At 36.3% G+C, this 18,710-nt stretch overlaps 1 protein-coding gene across 12 annotated transcripts in view; it reads right to left on the reverse strand.

Moving 5' to 3' along the window:
- Positions 1–18,710, reverse strand: part of LOC121262318 (mesocentin-like) — a 227,672-nt gene that overhangs the window by 57,200 nt on the left and 151,762 nt on the right. For 9 of the 12 annotated variants that reach the window (XM_041164744.1, XM_041164742.1, XM_041164754.1 and 6 more), the window contains one exon: positions 8,757–9,454. In XM_041164744.1, the coding sequence (XP_041020678.1) occupies positions 9,014–9,454 (441 nt within the window). In that variant the 3' untranslated portion in view covers positions 8,757–9,013. Of the gene's footprint in view, positions 1–3,123; positions 3,134–5,573; positions 5,586–8,756; positions 9,455–18,710 lie in introns of those variants that run through there. The other 3 variants (XM_041164736.1, XM_041164739.1, XM_041164738.1) reach the window with 3 other exon arrangements.

The raw sequence follows: 18,710 nt of genomic DNA on the forward strand, positions 1-18,710 counted from the left end.
TACCTCGCCGCCGGTAGCCCACACGCACCCCACGAAGCCGCGGGCCACTTTCACGACAGCGCCGCCGTGAGCCGGCGGTGGCCTTCACCGCCCAGCCCGCTAGCTTCCCCAGCCGCCGGCGACCTCACCCCACCAACCTCACCTCCATTCGCGCCGCCGTTAACCACCAGTAGCCCTTCGAAGCCGCGGCACTCTTTCCGCCGTTGCGCCGCCGTCACACCGCCATTGGCCACCATCTTCCTACCACTTCATCCCCGACCTCTTGGCAACCCATTGGACCCAACCTTAGCTCCGATCCGTCACTGGTGAAGCTCCACCATCTACATTTCCGATTTGGACATTTTGGTCTTCTACCGCCCATTTCACCGCAACCCACGGCAAACCACCACCACCATTGGCTTCACCGACCTCCCTAGGCCCTACCCTACCATTTTTGGGTCTTCGTTTGTCCTCGTTGAAAAGTGGGTATCTGTGACCCACGGCCACAGTGTATTTTACACTGTAGTGTTGCTCAAACGTCGCATTTTTCAACTTCGTGATCCTCGGAAAATTATTATATTGCACTGTAAGTATTTTCCTTAAAGAACTTTCGTGATTTAAATATATTTTTGCACTAACACATATTATCTGTGAATTGGTTTGTTTTGCCGGACTGAGTCCGAGGAGTTTCGGGGGTCGGATGGATTGTGGACGGAGTTGTGTGTTTGTTTGCATTGTGAATTGTGGTTGTTGGTTGTTGGTTATGGCTTGTTCATGTACATCGCATATTACATGCATGATCATGTTTGTAAAGAAAACTGGGTTTTCGCATGATTGCATACATGTTCATGTGTTTATTGGAATTGGATTTTCATGTGAGTAAAAGGAAAAGAGACTGTAGGGATGGTGGTAAGCAGGGATGGTGGTTGTGTCCCACCTGTGATTCCCGCCTACAGTGCTCTGTTATGTATTCATTGTGTGTAAAGGAACTGTAGGGATGGTGGTAAGCAGGGATGGTGGTAGAGTCCCGCCTGTGATTCCCGCCTACGGTGCACGCGATAGGGATGGTGGTAAGCAGGGATGGTGGTTGTGTCCCGCCTGTGATTCCCGCCTACGGTGCACGCGGTAGGAATGGTGGTAAGCAGGGACGGTGGTAGAGTCTCGCCTGCGATTCCCGCCTACAGTGTCCGATAAATGGATTGTTTGTGTGAATCATTTTATGGAAAAATGTTTTACGGATATTTTGGGCCAAAATGGGATTTTTGGCGTGTGTTGGAAATAATCATTTTTCTGGGAAAAAATGGTATTTTATGGCTAAATGTATTTTGCTATATTGTTGGTTGCATTAATGTATTTTTATCCCGAGAGTTGTTTGGTTTATACTTACCTGTGGTACCATTTTATGGTATCGCAGATTTTGATGCAGATGATGATGACGAGCCTTAGCTTGGCTCCCTTGGTGGAGTGATCTGGGATTGTTCCTGTTTAGTGAGTTATGTTTTTATCAATTTATGTATTTACCTTTTGTATTATATTTGGGATGACTGTATATTTTTAAAGATAAATTGTGTTGAATAATTGTATTTAAATTTCTGGTACTTAGTTGACTTATTTATACTATCCGCTGCGTTATTTTACACTGTTGCATGTACACACACACTGGCACTTCGTTGGGATGTGTGACCGTGTTGTCACCATCCTGACGTCTCGATTCCCTTGTTTTTGTACGTGGGAGTAGGGGCGTCACAGGTGGTATCAGAGCAGTTCGGCTCTGGGTAAAACCACATGTCCCATAGGTGTAGTACCAGAAAATTTTAAAATTTTGATTTGAAATTATTTTGTTGGGAGTATATTATTTTAATTTATTTTATTTATTTTATTGTACGTTAATTGTTTGTTTATTTATCTTATTTTTGTTATTTTAGTTTATTTAGTTGTTTTATTATATGGCAGGCAATTTTACTTGTTTCAATTATTTTCTTGTGTACTATTTCATTTGTTTTATTCCTTTTGTCTTATGATATTTTATTTTGTTGGTTTTATTTTATTTTATTTTATGTGAGATGGTTGTATTTTAATTTATTTTACTATAATTATATTTTTAGTTTGTTTTAAGCTGATAGTGGGGTTAAGGGTTACGCTATGGCAGGAAAATGGTACGACCAAGAAGGCAAGCTAATGAGCCCGAGGATGAATTACCGAGGGGTGATGGAAATTATGCCATGGCGAGGGCGTTGAATAGGATGACGGAATTTCTTCAGCAGAATTTTCGTCCACGGCAAGGAGAGCAATACAGGGCGATGCAGGCCGGGTGCACCTATGAGCGCTTCTTAGCGCATAGGACCCCTGCTTTTTCTGGTGAAGAGGATCCGTTACGGGCTAGAAGGTGGATTCAAGATCTGGAAAGAACGTTTGAAGTCTGTGGATGCACTGAGGCCCAGAGGGTATTATATGGGAGCTATATGCTGCAAGGTGAAGCGGCAAATTGGTGGGAGACCAAGCGGTCGCTTTTAGAGATGGAGTTGGGATCCTTGGCTGCTGTGTCTTGGCAGCGTTTTAAGAAAGAATTTGATGATCGATTCTTTCCTGTTTCGGTGAGACGGCAAATGGCTCGGGATTTCAATAATTTGGTTCAAGGAGACATGACTGTCGAGCAGTATGCAAGGAAATTTATGGAGCTTGGACGGTTCGCTCCTCACCTCATTGCTACGGAAGAGATGCGGGCTGAACGTTTCCAAGAAGGGTTGCGCCCTCAAATTCGCAGGCAGGTCGCATGCTTGGAAATCCAGAACTTTCAGAGGTTGGTCAATGTGGCCTCAATTGCTGAGCGAGAGCGAGGTGCTGTGGTAGGTTCCCCTCCGGGTAAGAAGCGACTGAACTTTGATGGTGAAGGGAGCAGCTCCGGGTCGCCACAGAAGTTTGTGCAAAGGATCGGGGCTAGAGCGCAGGCAGCTTCCGGTATACGTATTGGGGGCCGAGCTCCAGTTTGTGGTAGATGTAATAGAGCCCACGAGGGCGAGTGTCGTCAGGGTTGGAACCAGTGCTTTGAGTGTGGTCAGACAGGGCACTTTGCTCGTGAGTGCCCTAATTGGACCCAAGGGAATCAGGGTGGTCATCGCGGTGGTAGGACTAATCAGAGGCAACTAGTTCAGGCTCGGGTGTATGCGGTGACTCCTGGTAGTGCTGGCGACGAGATTCCATGGACTCAGGACGCTGGAGTTACGGTAGGTATGGGTCTAATCTTACCTTTCGTAATGGATGCCATGTGTGGTTTATTCTTGGGTTTTGGGAAAGTTATGCAAGCTGTACCCATGCCCATTGGGTGTTGGAGGTTGTGTGATTTTCTTAAGAGTGTTCTGGTTGTATTGGGTATCCTGCTTTAGAGTGATGTTTGGCCCTACAAATTTCGAGGACGAAATTTTATTTTAAGGGGGGAGGATGTAACACCCCGTATTTTAGTGTATTTTTACTGAATGAATTATTTTTATGTAATCAAAATTTATTCTCTTATTTTAAATTGGTTGGATTTTTATTAAATTTATTTCTATGATTTTAATTTGGTGAAAATTATTTTTATGTGCTTTCCAAATATTTATTTATTGTTATGCATTTAAATTGCTTTTAATATTTAAATTAATTACCGTGGGATTTAATTATTTCAATATTTCTTTACCATTACGTTTAAATTATTTTATTTAACTTGTGGTTTTAAAATCATCTCCGTTGGATCATTTTTGTGACCCAAGTTATGAGGATTGGACCTCATTTCTTTTCCCTCCATTTTTCTTTCCTTCCTTTTTCTTTTCTTTCTTTTCTTTTTTCTTCTTTATTTTTTCCCTCCCCGCGCAACTCCTTCTCCCTCCCTCTCTCTCCGTCCGTTCTTCCTCTCCCCCAGCCCGCCGCCGTCGCGCCGCCGTGCGCGACACCGCCCAGCCGACCAGCTCCCCTCCCTCCGGCGACCTCACCTCCCAAATCTCAGCCCCTACCTCGCCGCCGATAGCCCATACGCACCCCACGAAGCCGCGGGCCACTTTCACCCCAGCGCCGCCGTGAGCCGGTGGTGGCCTTCACCGCCCAGCTCGCTAGCTTCCCCAGCCGCCGGCGACCTCACCCCACCAACCTCACCTCCATCCGTGCCGCCGTTAACCACCAGTAGCCCTTCGAAGCCGCGGCACTCTTTCCGCCGTTGCGCCGCCGTTGCACCACCATTGGCCACCATCTTCCTACCACTTCATCCCCGACCTCTTGGCAACCCATTGGACCCAACCCCAGCTCCGATCCGTCACCGGTGAAGCTCCACCATCTACATTTCCGATCTGGGCATTTTGGTCTTCTACCGCCCACGGCAAAACACCACCACCATTGGCTTCACCGACCTCCCTAGGCCCTACCCTACCATTTTTGGGTCTTCATTTGTCCTCGTTGAAAAGTGGGTATCTGTGACCCATGGCCACAGTGTATTTTACACTGTAGTGTTGCTCAGACATCACCACTTGCAGCTTCGTGATTCTTCGGAAATTATTATATTGCACTGTAAGTATTTTCCTTAAAGAACTTTCGTGATTTTAATATATTTTTGCACTAACACATATTATCTGTGAATTGGTTTGTTTTGCCGGACTGAGTCCGAGGAGTTTCGGGGGTCGGATGGATTGTGGACGGAGTTGTGTGTTTGTTTGCATTATGAATTGTGGTTGTTGGTTGTTGGTTATGGCTTGTTCATGTACATCGCATATTGCATGCATGATCATGTTTGTAAAGAAAACTGGATTTTCGCATGATTGCATATATGTTCATGTGTTTATTGGAATTGGATTCTCATGTGAGTAAAAGGAAAAGAGACTGTAGGGATGGTGGTTGTGTCCCGCCTGTGATTCCCGCCTACAGTGCTCTGTTAAGTATTCATTGTGTGTAAAGGAGCTGTAGGGATGGTGGTAAGCAGGGATGGTGGTAGAGTCCCGCCTATGATTCCCGCCTACGGTGCACGCGATAGGGATGGTGGTTGTGTCCCGCCTGTGATTCCCGCCTACGGTGCACGCGGTAGGGATGGTGGTAAGCAGGGATGGTGGTAGAGTCCCGCCTGCGATTCCCGCCTACAGTGTCTGATAAATGGATTGTTTGTGTGAATCATTTTATGGGAAAATGTTTTACGGATATTTTGGGCCAAAATGGGATTTTTGGCATGTGTTGAAAATAATCATTTTTCTGGGAAAAAATGGTGTTTTATGGCTAAATGTATTTTGCTATATTGTTGGTTGCATTAATGTATTTTTATCCCGAGAGTTGTTTGGTTTATACTTACCTGTGGTACCATTTTATGGTATCACAGATTTTGATGTAGATGATGATGACGAGCCTTAGCCTGGCTCCGTTGGAGGAGTGATCTGGGATTGCTCCTGTTTAGTGAGTTATGTTTTTATCAATTTATGTATTTACCTTTTGTATTATATTGGAATGACTGTATATTTTTAAAGATAAATTGTGTTGAATATTTGTATTTAAATTTCTGGTACTTAGTTGACTTATTTATACTATCCGCTGCGTTATTTTATTTGTACACTGTTGCATGTACACACACACTGGCACTTCGTTGGGATGTGTGACCGTGTTGTCACCATCCTGACGTCACGATTCCCTTGTTTTTTTTGTACGTGGGAGTCGGGGCGTCACATGTTCTGACTGGCCAACAAGCCTAACTCTGTGTAAATCAAATCAAAGACTCATCCGAGTAATATGTAAATCAGAGCCCCAATACTCTGCAAAAATGACAAATTCCAAATTTACAGTCACATTTCCAAAATCAGAGACCCAAATGTAAATCACAATGAATAATCAGAGACCCATTTGAGAAAATCACATAGAATACCAGAGTCTCATTCGAGTATATTACAGAGTAATGTAAATCACAAGGAATATCAGAGCAATGAACTAATATGGGTGAACAAATATATAATCGGCACACAGCATGCTAATGAGAGAGAGAGAGAGAGAGTGTGTGTGTGGGTGTGTGGGCATCGAAGGTGTAGAGACTAATTACCAGAGACGATTGGAGGGGCTGCCTGATGGGCACGTGAATGATGGTCAATAGCAAGTAAGACAGAGAGAAGTTGTGCAGGAGTGATGAACTGAAATGAGGATTGGAGATGTATTGGGAGCAACAATTTGGCTAGGCGGATGAAGCATGCATTTGGGATTTTTTCCAAATGTAAACCCTAGAATTTAGATAAAATTATCTTTTGGGGAGCTTGATGTGGATGCTCTAAACAGACAAGAGGGAAGTGAATAACGATAAAGTTAAGATTTTGAGCCGTATTCTTCGTTCTAGGCTCGCCATTATTTATTTCATTCCATTCTACTTATTTATGGGTTCTAATTATGGGTAGCAATTCGTGTTTATGGGTCATGTCAAGTCATGAATATTTGACTATATGATTCAATCCGAACCCGACCCATTAAGTTAAACATATCAAATCTTCAAACCTCAACATGACCCATTTAAATAATTGGCCGTGTCGTGTCACCTATTTTTACTCGTTTAATAATTAATTAGAAATTAATCAACACGACCATAACTCATTTCAATCCATTTCATATAAATGGGTTTGAGTTTATCCACATCACTTATTTGACCTAATTAACATAATTTTACATAAAATTTAAAATCTGTATTAATTAGTAGCCACAATATCTAAAAAAACAATTAGACAACCCACTATAAAAAAATATCGATATTTTTCAGATTTTAACTTATAATAAAATTAATATTACAATCTCAATATTAATAAATATAAGTATAGGTTCAGAATTACAATCCTAACAATAAAAAATATTAAAAAATACTAATATTACAATCCAATAATAATAAAATTGTAATTTGAGTAAAAATCTAAACGAGTCATAATGGGTTGATTTTGTATTTAAATGAGTTGACTCGTTAATAAACCGTTTATAAATCGTGTCTTAATAGATTATCCATTTTGATCCGAACCCATTAACATCAAAACTCAAAATTTACTTATTTCGCATCATATTCATATTAGATTTACAGATCGTGTCACATATTATCACCCTAATCCTAACTCCAAAAAACACAAGCTATGTTGACTTACGTACACATCTACTTGACCAAACGATTAGGTACCGTCCTGCATATCATCCCCTCTTTTTCTATACATAGAATAGATAAAAGAAAAAAAAAAGAGATAGTATACTTGACTATGCCTGATTTGGATAGCAACATCTTTCTCATTCATCTCATCTCTCAATATCTAAATATTATAAATACAAATACTTTTCAATTTCAAATTTTTAACTTTTTCATCTAATATTACAATTTTTCTAAATTTCAAACAAAACACAAAATATAATTTAATTTTTTTAAACATCAAAAAAGAAATTATATTAAAATATTATATTCTAATAATATTTTTAACTATAATATTTTTATTCAATTTTCTCATTTCCTAAAATCACATAAAATATATTAACTCAAATCATTTCACTATTATTTATAAATAATTTCACTTCAATTACTTCAATTTACAGATCATCTCATCTCACTAGGCATATGGGCTAGCCAGGATACGGTCAATCATCACCAATCTTTTATTAAAAAATTAATTTTTTATATAAATCTCACATTTGTTTATTTTTCTAAAAGAAGAATACAATAAATTAATTTTTTTGCATTAATATTATATTTACTTAATTTTTTTAAAGAAATGACAAATATATACTAAAAATATCATTTCTCTTTTTTAATAGAAAATATATTTTCATAGTTTATATATGCATTAATAGTGATTCCTAAAAAAAGATTAAATGTTGAATCATTTTTCATCCTTCACATAAGATATTTTCATAACCTGTATTATGTGATTTATTTTATTAATTTTCTTATAATTTTCAATATATCGCATTAATACATAAAATTAAAGTACAAATAGCATTTTTTCTTTAATTTTTCCTTTTATTTTTTTACATATTTATGATATTTTCATTATGCTGAGACTTATTTTATCAATATTCTAATAATCTTTCAGTATATTATAGCTGACAACGCGTATAATTATAAAATTATACAGTATATTATAGCTGACAACGCGTATAATTATAAAATTATACGTTCGTCATTTTCCTTTGATTATACTGTTTACTTGAATACTATTATAAAATTATAATAGTACCATAATCTTTGTTTTATACAAACTTTATTAAATAATATCATGCATGATTATCATTAAGATGAACATATCATATATAAGAACAATATACGTACATATTTAATTTCATGTTGGACATTACATAAAAATAATCTAACAAAACTGACATGATCCCATGTAAATCATCAAATTTACATTACAATAAAAATAACTTTATAATCTAAAATATCACATTAAGGCATCAATTTACAAAATTACTTTTAATCACTTTGTAGCTTCTTTCAGAAAATCATGACATGACCGAGTACTCGATCGCATCTACGTTCTAAGATTATATATCCCAGAAAGACAGATCGGATCAGATGGATCCGGAATATTGGCTTCCCAGATGTCGCCTAAGGCAGGTCGAATGCCCTCCATATTTTCATTGTTCTACGGTGGATCAACATATTGGGAGGATCTACCTTTATCCCATGTATGTGCACCAGTTCAAACTTCAAATACAAAGGATTATGACATGAATTAAATAATTAATTAGGGTATCATAGAATAACTCTTAATTAGGAAAGCTGGCTGAAGCCCGATAGGTCTATATGGTTATATACGCGCGACATATTAACCAAAAACTACGTGCATAAATATATATTAAGCCAGTATTAATATTTATTATGCTAGAAGAGTGTGCTCATACAACACACACCCCAGCATATGCATGCACGTACGCATCTCTTATTAAAGACGTGCTTTAGCCTGTAATTAAGCAAACCTCTTACGAACCGGATCTGGAACTTAATTATGAGAGTCCGATCCCCAGTTACAAAGGAGCATTTCACACGCACCTACGCACGTAGGTACGTCCAGAAATGCGACAACTAGTAGTACTCGTTATGCTGATCATAAGAAGTACCAGAAAGCTTATCTTTGATCGTTTCTATCAGACCCCTATGATGACGATGCTGCGGCTGTTCCCCAGTACCGTAACCGGCCGTCGTGGGATAAGTCGTCGCAGTCGCATATGATGTATCACTTCGATGGTCCATGTGTCCACCTCCAGAAATGCGGATTGGGTTGCCATACTCATCCGTACGAATCACGTTGCCGTATTCGTCTGCGCGGACAACGTTACCGTATTCGTCTGTGCTTGCGGAAAGGTTATGACGCTGCTGCTGCTGCACACCTTGGAGAGTGGTGTCGCTGTGGCGGATTGGGTTCCCATAGTCATACGCAGGAATCACGTTGCCGTATGCATCTCTGCTATGGGCTGCTTCTCCCACCTTGTTCCTTCTCCCGCGGCCTTGCCCATCGTACTCAGTCTGTATTACATTAAATTAATTCACAGAAAGACATAGATATATGGTAAAACAAAAGGTGAAAACAATATATAAGGTTTTAGAAGATAGCAAAGAAAAGTATGTTGATCATGTAGTACTGAGAGGAGTACTTACGGAAAGGTCATGACGCTGCCGGTGCTGCCGGTGCTGCTGCTCTTGGAAAATAGTGCCGCTGTGGCGGATTGGGTTGCCATAGTCATCCGTAGGAATCACGTAGCCGGATTCGTCTGTGCGGACAACTTTGCCGTATTCGTCTGTGCCCATAACGTTGCCGTATTCGTCTCTGCGGATAGCGTTGCCGTAATCGTCTGTGCTAGGTACGTTGCCATACGCGTCACTTTGGGCTGCTCCGTATGTGTGTTGGAATTGTGCCATTTTCAAGGTTAACAAGCGGAAAAGAATCACAAGCAAAGGCTGAGAATTTTAACGAAACAGTGTATAAAGATAAGCTTGCTAGCTGCGACTGTTCTTCGCAAGGATATAGAATGGATTAGTGAGTACCTTGGATTACTCTGGACTAATATATATCGGTGGAACTGATTATGTATATATATGAACATACACGACGACAGAATTGTTACACGTGCCGCGTTTCAATTTGCTAAACGTGCCACGTTATTACTCATGGCTACGTGGAAGTGATAGAAGCTGAAAAATATCCCGTGATAGAAGCTGAAAAATATCCGAACACGTCGGTTTTAGATGAAGTTTCCTCGCCGACAATGAGTAGACGTTTATTACGTTCGAACACGTCTTCTACTCGTAAACTGAGATGAAGTTTCCGTTTGAGATGAAGTTTTGTCGCCGAACACGTCAGGGGAGGATTGGAAATCGAATCTCAAACTATCTTATTTCATAATTATAATTTTTTAAAATTTTTATATAAAATATAATAAATAATTTAATTTTTTTAAAATTTTATAATAATTTTTTAAAATTTTTATACAAAATATAATAAATAATTTAACTTTTATTTTATTATTTGCAAATTATCTCTAACTCATATATAATGAAAACTTATCCTGATTAGCATCATTTGGAGAGCCATCATGCGGATCTTTCGGTTCTCTTTTGACGGAAAGCAAAATCCAATATTCGGTAAAATAAAATTCAACGTGGCAATGAGTAATAACGTGGCACGTTTAGCAAATTGAAACGCGGCACGTGTAACAATTCTGTCGTCGTGTATGTTCATATATATATACATAACCAGTTCTACCGATATATATAAGTTAGATTTTTTCTTGAATGTCGGCGACCAATGTCGGCCGGTTGCCGACACTTCTGGGATGCTGCTTCAGCTTGAATGTTTCAATAGTCATTAAATTTCATATTATTAAAAAAAATCATTTATACAACTATTGGTTTACAAATTACAGGGCAGGGTTACTTTAGTGCCGTAGAGCTTGGTACTTTGACGATTGGCTCCAAGTATTTCATCTACCTTTTCTCATCTGGAAAAAATAGGAGCATTTTGCATTCTTTTATCAATAATCATCTTTCGGCTAACCTAGGCTTAGTTTAGGCTTGATTTCATCTCATCATCAAAATATATATTATTTAAACACAAATATTTTTTAATTTCAAGTTTTTAATTTTTAAAATTTTAATTTAATCATTATAACTTTTTTAAAATTTCACACAAAACACAAAAAATAATTCAACTTTTTCAAATCTCAAAACAAGAAAAAAATTTTAAAAAATTATATTCTAAATCTATTTTAACATTATAATTATTTTATTCAAGTGTTTTCCTCTCATTTTTAAAAATTTCATAAAAATATTAACTCAAACCATTTCACTATTATTCACAAATAATTCACTATTATTCACAAATTTTTTATCTTATCTGTGTAACCGAACGAGACCTTAATATTTCTCAAGAACTATTAGTTTTTTGAACTCATTCTATGTATTTATAATTCTTTCACTTTAAACTAGTATTTTTTTTAAGAAAGTAAAAGTTCTTTTTTTTATTATGAAATAAAATCACACTCGTTGGGTCCATTAGATATGAAAATATTAATTTATTTTATCTCTATATTTAATAAACATATAGATGATTACGTATATTTTATATTAAATTTAATATTGTGAACAAAATATTATCATTGTGATGCCCCAGATTCCGCTTAGAATTTTGCAGATTTTAAAGCGTTGGAACATGCAATACAAAGTTACCTGCCATAATTCGTGACAATTAAAGATGTAATGCACTTAGTATGCATATAAACATTATGCAATATTCGCAGCAAATATTTTTTTTTTCTTTGAGCAATACATAAGGTACTAGAATGCTATATCCCAAGACATTAAAACATATTTCATAAACTGAACATAATACATGTTTAGGTTAGATCATACGTCTAAAAGGTCTGTAACCATAAGAGTACTGGAGAGAGAGAGAGCTTTTTAAGTAAATGTAAAATTAAGGTAACTATTAGGCTAATCCATGCTCACGCATCTCAGTCAAGGATGCCATAATACTATCAATAAAATGGAACATCGAAGCGATGAGCTCCTCATTGTGTCGTCGTTGTCTAGTCAATCACCTTAATTCGATCATCTGCCGTGTCTCTTGGTCCTGCAGGGGAAAATGGTAGTCAAGACTCTGCAGGAAAATGGTAGTCAAGACTACCACAGTACAAATCTCACCAAGTTAACAAAGAACTTAATTGATAGTTTAGAGATGCATGCATGACAGTAAAAACATGAATGCATAACATGATCATAAATAAGCTAGACGTGACTTGATAAATAACATGACATGTACTGACATGACTTGAACTGAAATGAAATGAACTTGAACATGGGCTGAATTGAACATGAACTTGAACTTGTACTTGAGACTGAACATGAACTTGAACTGAGACTGAACACGAACTTGAACTGAATGTGAAAGAAACATGACGTGAAACTGAGTTTGAAACTGAACATGAAACTTGACATGAACTGAACATAAACTTAACGTGAAATTGAACATGAACTTGAACTTGAAATAACATGAACTGAACTGTATTCTTGTCTCATGGGGTTACCACAATGATACTCTTGTCTCATTGGGTTACCTTAATGATGTTGTCTTGTCTCATGAGATTTTCATTATAGTGTAGTCTTGTCTCATGGGGTTGCCACGATGTTTCAAAATAATAATGACTTGAACAATAACTTGATTATACATAGACGTAACATGACTAGATTTGAAAAACTGTTTTGGAGACATACTTCGAACTCGAGACATAATATGACGTGAAATGGAATGACATATAACGTGACGTAATGTAACGTGACACTTACATGACATGGCACAACATAAAATAGGCAAACATGTTGTAGCATAACATAACATGAAACAGACATACATTTCATGACAAACATTTCGTGACATGGCATAACATGAAACAAACAAAGGTTTCGTGACATGATATTGTGTGAAATAGATAAATCTTTCGTGACAGAATATGTGTAATAGATAAATATTACGTGATAAAATATAGTATGTAACAAACATACATGTAGTGACATGGCATACCATGGCATATATAATAATATAAGAACATATGCAAGTGTTCCCTTACCGACACACATACATAGTAATGTGACAGTAAGTTAAAAACTAACTTACAATGATCGTTGTATGATGGATAAAAAATTGTGAAATACAAGAAACTGTAAGTAGAAATTTCCAAATGTCATAAACTCATCACTAACAGTTTAGAAACATAAAAATACTATCTTAGACTATAATTACCATTTTATCTCTCCACTTGTGGAAAAATAAGTATTTTACCCCTAATTTAAAGATTTCACATCCTAACTCCAAAACTCACCAAAATTTACATTGCTCATGTAAATTTTAACCTAAAACCAAATATCTAATTAGAAAAAATTAAAACACATCACAACTAGGTGAGTCATGACAAGGACAAAACATATTTAGGCCAAATCCCTTGATATTTGTTGCAATTTTATCAAATATCATTTCTCATGTTTAAACCGAAATATTGCAGCATGTAAAATCATATCCTATGATCAAATATCTTACTAAAAAGATAACAAAAAACACCTCAGAAAATCACAACTGTTTAATACAAAACTTCAAATCTTTAAACCTTAAGCACAACCCTTAATTTTTAAGGTTTTATCTCATTTCAAAACAACTTAAGGAACTCAAAAAGTTCAATAACATACTTTCAATACATTCATAGCATACTCCTAAGAACTAACATGCTTTTAGTTATCATGTAAAAACCTCAAAGATAACAAAAATCTATCTTGAAGCATTCGGTCTTAACACTCCGATTCCTATATGGTTTGGTTTTATAGGAATCAGTCTTGATCAAACCCTTTGATCCGAAACATAGCATGACATAAGTCACAAATTAACAACATCATATGGTTAAAAAGGGCAGTAATAGACTTACTACCTTATTATTACCCATATACTACCCAAGTGTATTTTAAGTTTTTTTATTTTTTTATCATTTTCTTTTAAGTATTTTTTTAACATCCTTAATCATTAAGAAAAAATTAAAAAAATATATAACTTTACTAATACTCACTTCCTTAATCATTAAGTTAAATAAAAAAAATAAAAAAAATCAAATATAAAAAGAGTAATAAATGAGTAGTAGTAGGGTAGTAACCCTATCATTATTCGGTTAAAAATCATGTCCTAGAATAGGTCCAAGCATTAAACTCAAGATCATAACGCCAAAATTAAATCAAAACATCAATCTACCTGAAAACCTCAAATACATGACCTAACCGAACCTCTTCATGCATAAAAAATTATATCTTTAAAGTAAACCACCAAAAATCCTTAAAATACATCCTAATATGTTAATAAAAGTCTTAGGATCACCATGTAAAAATATAAATGTCGTTGTAGCATGCTTTCTTATCAAAATATTCAAATTTACACAAAACATAATCTGTTTTCAACCTTCCCATTTTTAACTTTTTGGATCTAAGTAAAAATTTCATAAAAAGCTTATAACATGCAACTAATCTTCATCAATATACACACTTGTTTTTGTATACTGTTGCATGTATATACACTTGGTACTATCGTTGGGATGCGTGACTGTATTGTCATCATTCGGGCGTCTCGATTCCCAAGTTTCCGTACATGGGGGTCGGGGGCGCCATAGGTGATATCAGAGCAGTTCAGCTCTAAGTAAAACCATATGTCCCGTAGGTGAAGTCTTAGAATATTTTTTTAACAGTTATAAATTGAAATTATTTAATTTAATGTTGTTTTTATTGGTTTTATTTATTTTATTGTATACTACTTTGTTTGTTTATTTTTTTTTGTATGTTATTTTATTTAATTTGTTTTATTTTTATGGTAGGTTATTTTATTTGTTTTAATTATTTTATTGTGTATTGCTTCATTTATTTTATTCATTTTGTTGTATGTTGTTTTATTTTATTTTGTTTTGTTTTTTTTGTTTTATTTTGTCTATTTTGTTCGGAGTTGAAAAGTGGGTTAAGGGTTATGCTATGGTAGGAAGATGGTACGACCGTGAATGCCATTGTTAGGCATGAACATTTAGTGTAGTAGGCCTGAACTCTTGGCGATTGATTTGTTTTCAATATCGAGGCTCGAACGACATGGTCTGGGTGAACTTTATGGAGTAGGAACTCAGGTCACAACTGAGAAGGGGAATAGCTTCAAATCGCTTAGGATAATTGAGGTCTTAGGTTCCGTAGAATTTATGTAATGAGTCTATGAAGTAGGAGGTTGTAAGTTCAACGAACTTCAAAGTTAGATTTATAAGAAGTTCATCTAAGGTTTGAGGCCCCTTAGTTTTTAGGAAATAAGTTTATGGGATTTAAGGTGTTAGGTTCAACAAGCATTTGAGGGATTACTTAAATTAGAAATTTTAGATTTTGTCGAGTTGGATAAGCAATTTGGTATCATTTGGGGCTTTAGAAACTATAAGTTTTTTTTAAGGCAATTGTTTTATTATTGGATATAAGTTCATCGATTTTACATATTTCGGAAAGTGATTCTATTATAGTTTAAGATTTTAGAATTGTAGACTTGATGAACTGATTTATAATGAAATTGGAGTTTTTAGTTCCACAGGCTTGGTTTACTAGCATGAGTTATTTTGGAGACTGATTAGGCTGTAACCATTAAAATGGGGTTCAGGGTTGAGCTATTGATATAGGAACTTTCAAGGAGAATATTTCTTTGGAGATGGAAGGTAATGATCAAGTTCATGTATTTTCTAAGGATTGAAGATATCGATCTAGTTTAGAAAATGATTTTTTTTTAACTCGACGTTGTAGTGGCAGGTTTAGGATTTGATCCATATCAATTTTAAGGATAATATATGGTGCAGATTTAGGAAATAATTGTTGTTGATTTCGAGAATCTAAGTTTAGATCATGGAAATGGCAATGACGGACCACTTGCATGTTTGGAGGCTTTTTGGTTTTGGCTAAGGGTGCGTGAGATCGATGCGTAATAGTTGTGAGTGTATATAGATTTCAGAGAGTACAGGTCCTAGTCTCATTTTGGTTTGGAGGAAGTGGCTTTGGTAGGTGTTGAAGAGGAGTCGACACAATAGTATTAAATTCAAGAGATTTTGACTTGGAGTTTTGTTGGTGAGTCGATTGAAGTGTGCAGTCGAAGTGGGTTACTCAATGGAATGATGGTTGGCAACAAATGTTGTGATTATCTACAGAAATTAATAGTGACTTGAGGTTACCTAGGAATTTAAATTTTGAGGCTATACTTTCCTTTGGAGATTGAGCGTCCAGTTGGTTGAATTAAGGACATTGTTATTTAACTTGAAGAGAGATTGATGGATCATCATGTATGGTGTATGATAAGATCTTGGAAGTCGAAGCTTAGACGTCAGCGGTGGATAATATGATCAAGTATGTGAGTTAATAAAGCATTAGGATCCATGGGTGCTTTGCAATGGCTTTTGGTGGATTGAAGATTTGAGCAGTATAGCTTGCCTTGAGGTTTAATAGTGATGTGCTATTGAAGGAACTAGTCGTCCAAATACTAGCTTATAGGAGTAGAAGTAGGTAGGCGAGTTACAAAGAAGGTTTTGATAATATCTTGGTGAAGTCAATAGTGGTTCATAGTGAGTTTAGTCACTGCTAAATTAGATGATATTCAGAATTAAAGAGACGAGCTTTTGGGTTTAGGTTGTCGGGTAAAAGCTTATAGGCATTCTTATTGGTTGGCTGGGTTGGATTCGAGCCTTTTAGGGTATGTTCCTTATATTAGATGAGACAAGTATATTTTGGGGTGATGTTACTTGTTTTCAATTTGGGATACTGAGGTTGATTGATATTGGTTTTTTGTCTTTGATAATGGATGTATTTTGTGGAATATTGATTTTGATCAAAGTAGCGAGAGTTAATTGAGGAATATGAGTGATAACTCATGATTTTTAGAAAAGAGAATATTTTCTACCAAAATGTAGTAAGAGTTTTCTGGTTAGTAGGTATGAAGCCACCTTGTACTCGATGGTGTCTTCTTTTTTAGGAGGACAAATTTTATGCATGTGTCAAATTATCAAAGTGCGCAGCAGGAGCGTGATAATTAGGAGTTCAAATTTTGTGCTGATTTTGCAGAATTAGTGGTTACCTGAATTTTTGAGACAATACTTGTAGTTGGAAATTAATCACTCAGTTGTACCAATTATGTTATTGATGGTTAATTTTGGAAGTGACCATTAGGTTACCTAAATGTAGTATACAACAAAGGTTTGGAAGTTATACCGTAGGAGTCGATTGATGTTAGTATAGATTATCGAGTGGAGCTATTAATTATTGGGTTTTTCGAGGACTCCTAGTGGAAAGAACTTGGTTTAGGTGATTGTTGATCGGTTGGCCAAGTGTGCTCATTTCTTACCTATCAATAATATCGACTCTTTGGGAAAGTTGACTCGGTTGTATGTCAAAGAGATAGTGCATTTGGACGGAGTACCTAGTGTTGGTTCACGTCCTATTTTTAGAAAAGTTTGCAGGCAGTTTTAGGCACTAAGTTGAAGTTTAATACTGCATATTACCCTCAAACTGACGCTCAATCAGAGTGCACTATTCAAACTCTTGAGGATATGTTGCAGGCTTGTATCATGGAATTTCAGGAGAATCGGGAAAATCATCCACCGCTAATAGAATTTGCTTATAATAACAGTTTTCATGCCTCAATTCAGATGGCCCCATATGAAGCTTTGTATGGAAGGAACTGTAGATCACTTTTGTGTTGGGATGAAGTTGGCGAGTGTAAATTAATTGGGCCTGAGATAATTCAAGAAATGAAAGATCAAGTTTGGGTTATAAGGACTAAAATGGCGGAAGCACAAAGTCGTAAAAAGAGTTATGTAGATACGAGGAGAAGAGACTTATCCTTTGAGGAAGGTGATTAGGTTTACCTCAAAATCTCTCCTATGAAAGGCGTTAAGCGCTTTAGTAAGAAGGGAAAGCTTAGTCCGAGGTATGTTGACCCTTTTCAGATTGTAGAGAAGGTTGGGCTTGTTGCTTATAGAGATGCATTGCCGGACTATTTTGGGAAAGTTCATGATGTGTTCCATGTGTCGTTATTGAAGAAGAGTTTTGGATAGCAAGAACCACGTTTTGTTGACCCTGAACGCATTCAACTTCAGCCTAATCTTATTTATGAAGTTGTCCTGACGCAAATTGTGGATTAGAAAGAGCAAAAGTTAAGGTCCAAGATGATAGCTTTGGTGAAAGGGTTATGGGGTGATCCGTTAGCTCAAGATTTCTCTTGGGAGAGAGAAGCCGACATGAGGGAGCAATATTCGTATTTGTTTGATTGACCCTGACGTATGTTTCTTAAGTCTGCTCTTAGTCGAATCTTATTCCTGTCCTAGTTTTAATGTTTGACCTTGTCGATTTCGATGACGAAATTTTATTTAAGGGGGGAGGATGTGACACCCCGTATTTTAGTATATTTTAATTGAAGGGTTATTTTTATTAATTTAAATATTTGTTCTCTTGTTTTAAGTTTATCGGATTTTTCATTGGTTTATTTTTTATGATTTTTAATTTGTGAAAATTATTTTGATATGCTTTCTGAATAATTGTTATGCATTTAAATTGCTCTTTATTTTAAATTAATTTATTGTTGGATTTAATTATTTTATTTTCATTTAATCACTACGATTAAATTATTTTATTTGACTTGCTGTTTTTAAATCTTTTTCGTTGGATCATTTTTGTAACCCAAGATGTGAAGATTGTA

The sequence above is a fragment of the Juglans microcarpa x Juglans regia genome, chromosome 4S (assembly GCF_004785595.1).
Source record: "Juglans microcarpa x Juglans regia isolate MS1-56 chromosome 4S, Jm3101_v1.0, whole genome shotgun sequence".
In the NCBI taxonomy this organism is placed as follows: Eukaryota; Viridiplantae; Streptophyta; class Magnoliopsida; order Fagales; family Juglandaceae; genus Juglans; species Juglans microcarpa x Juglans regia.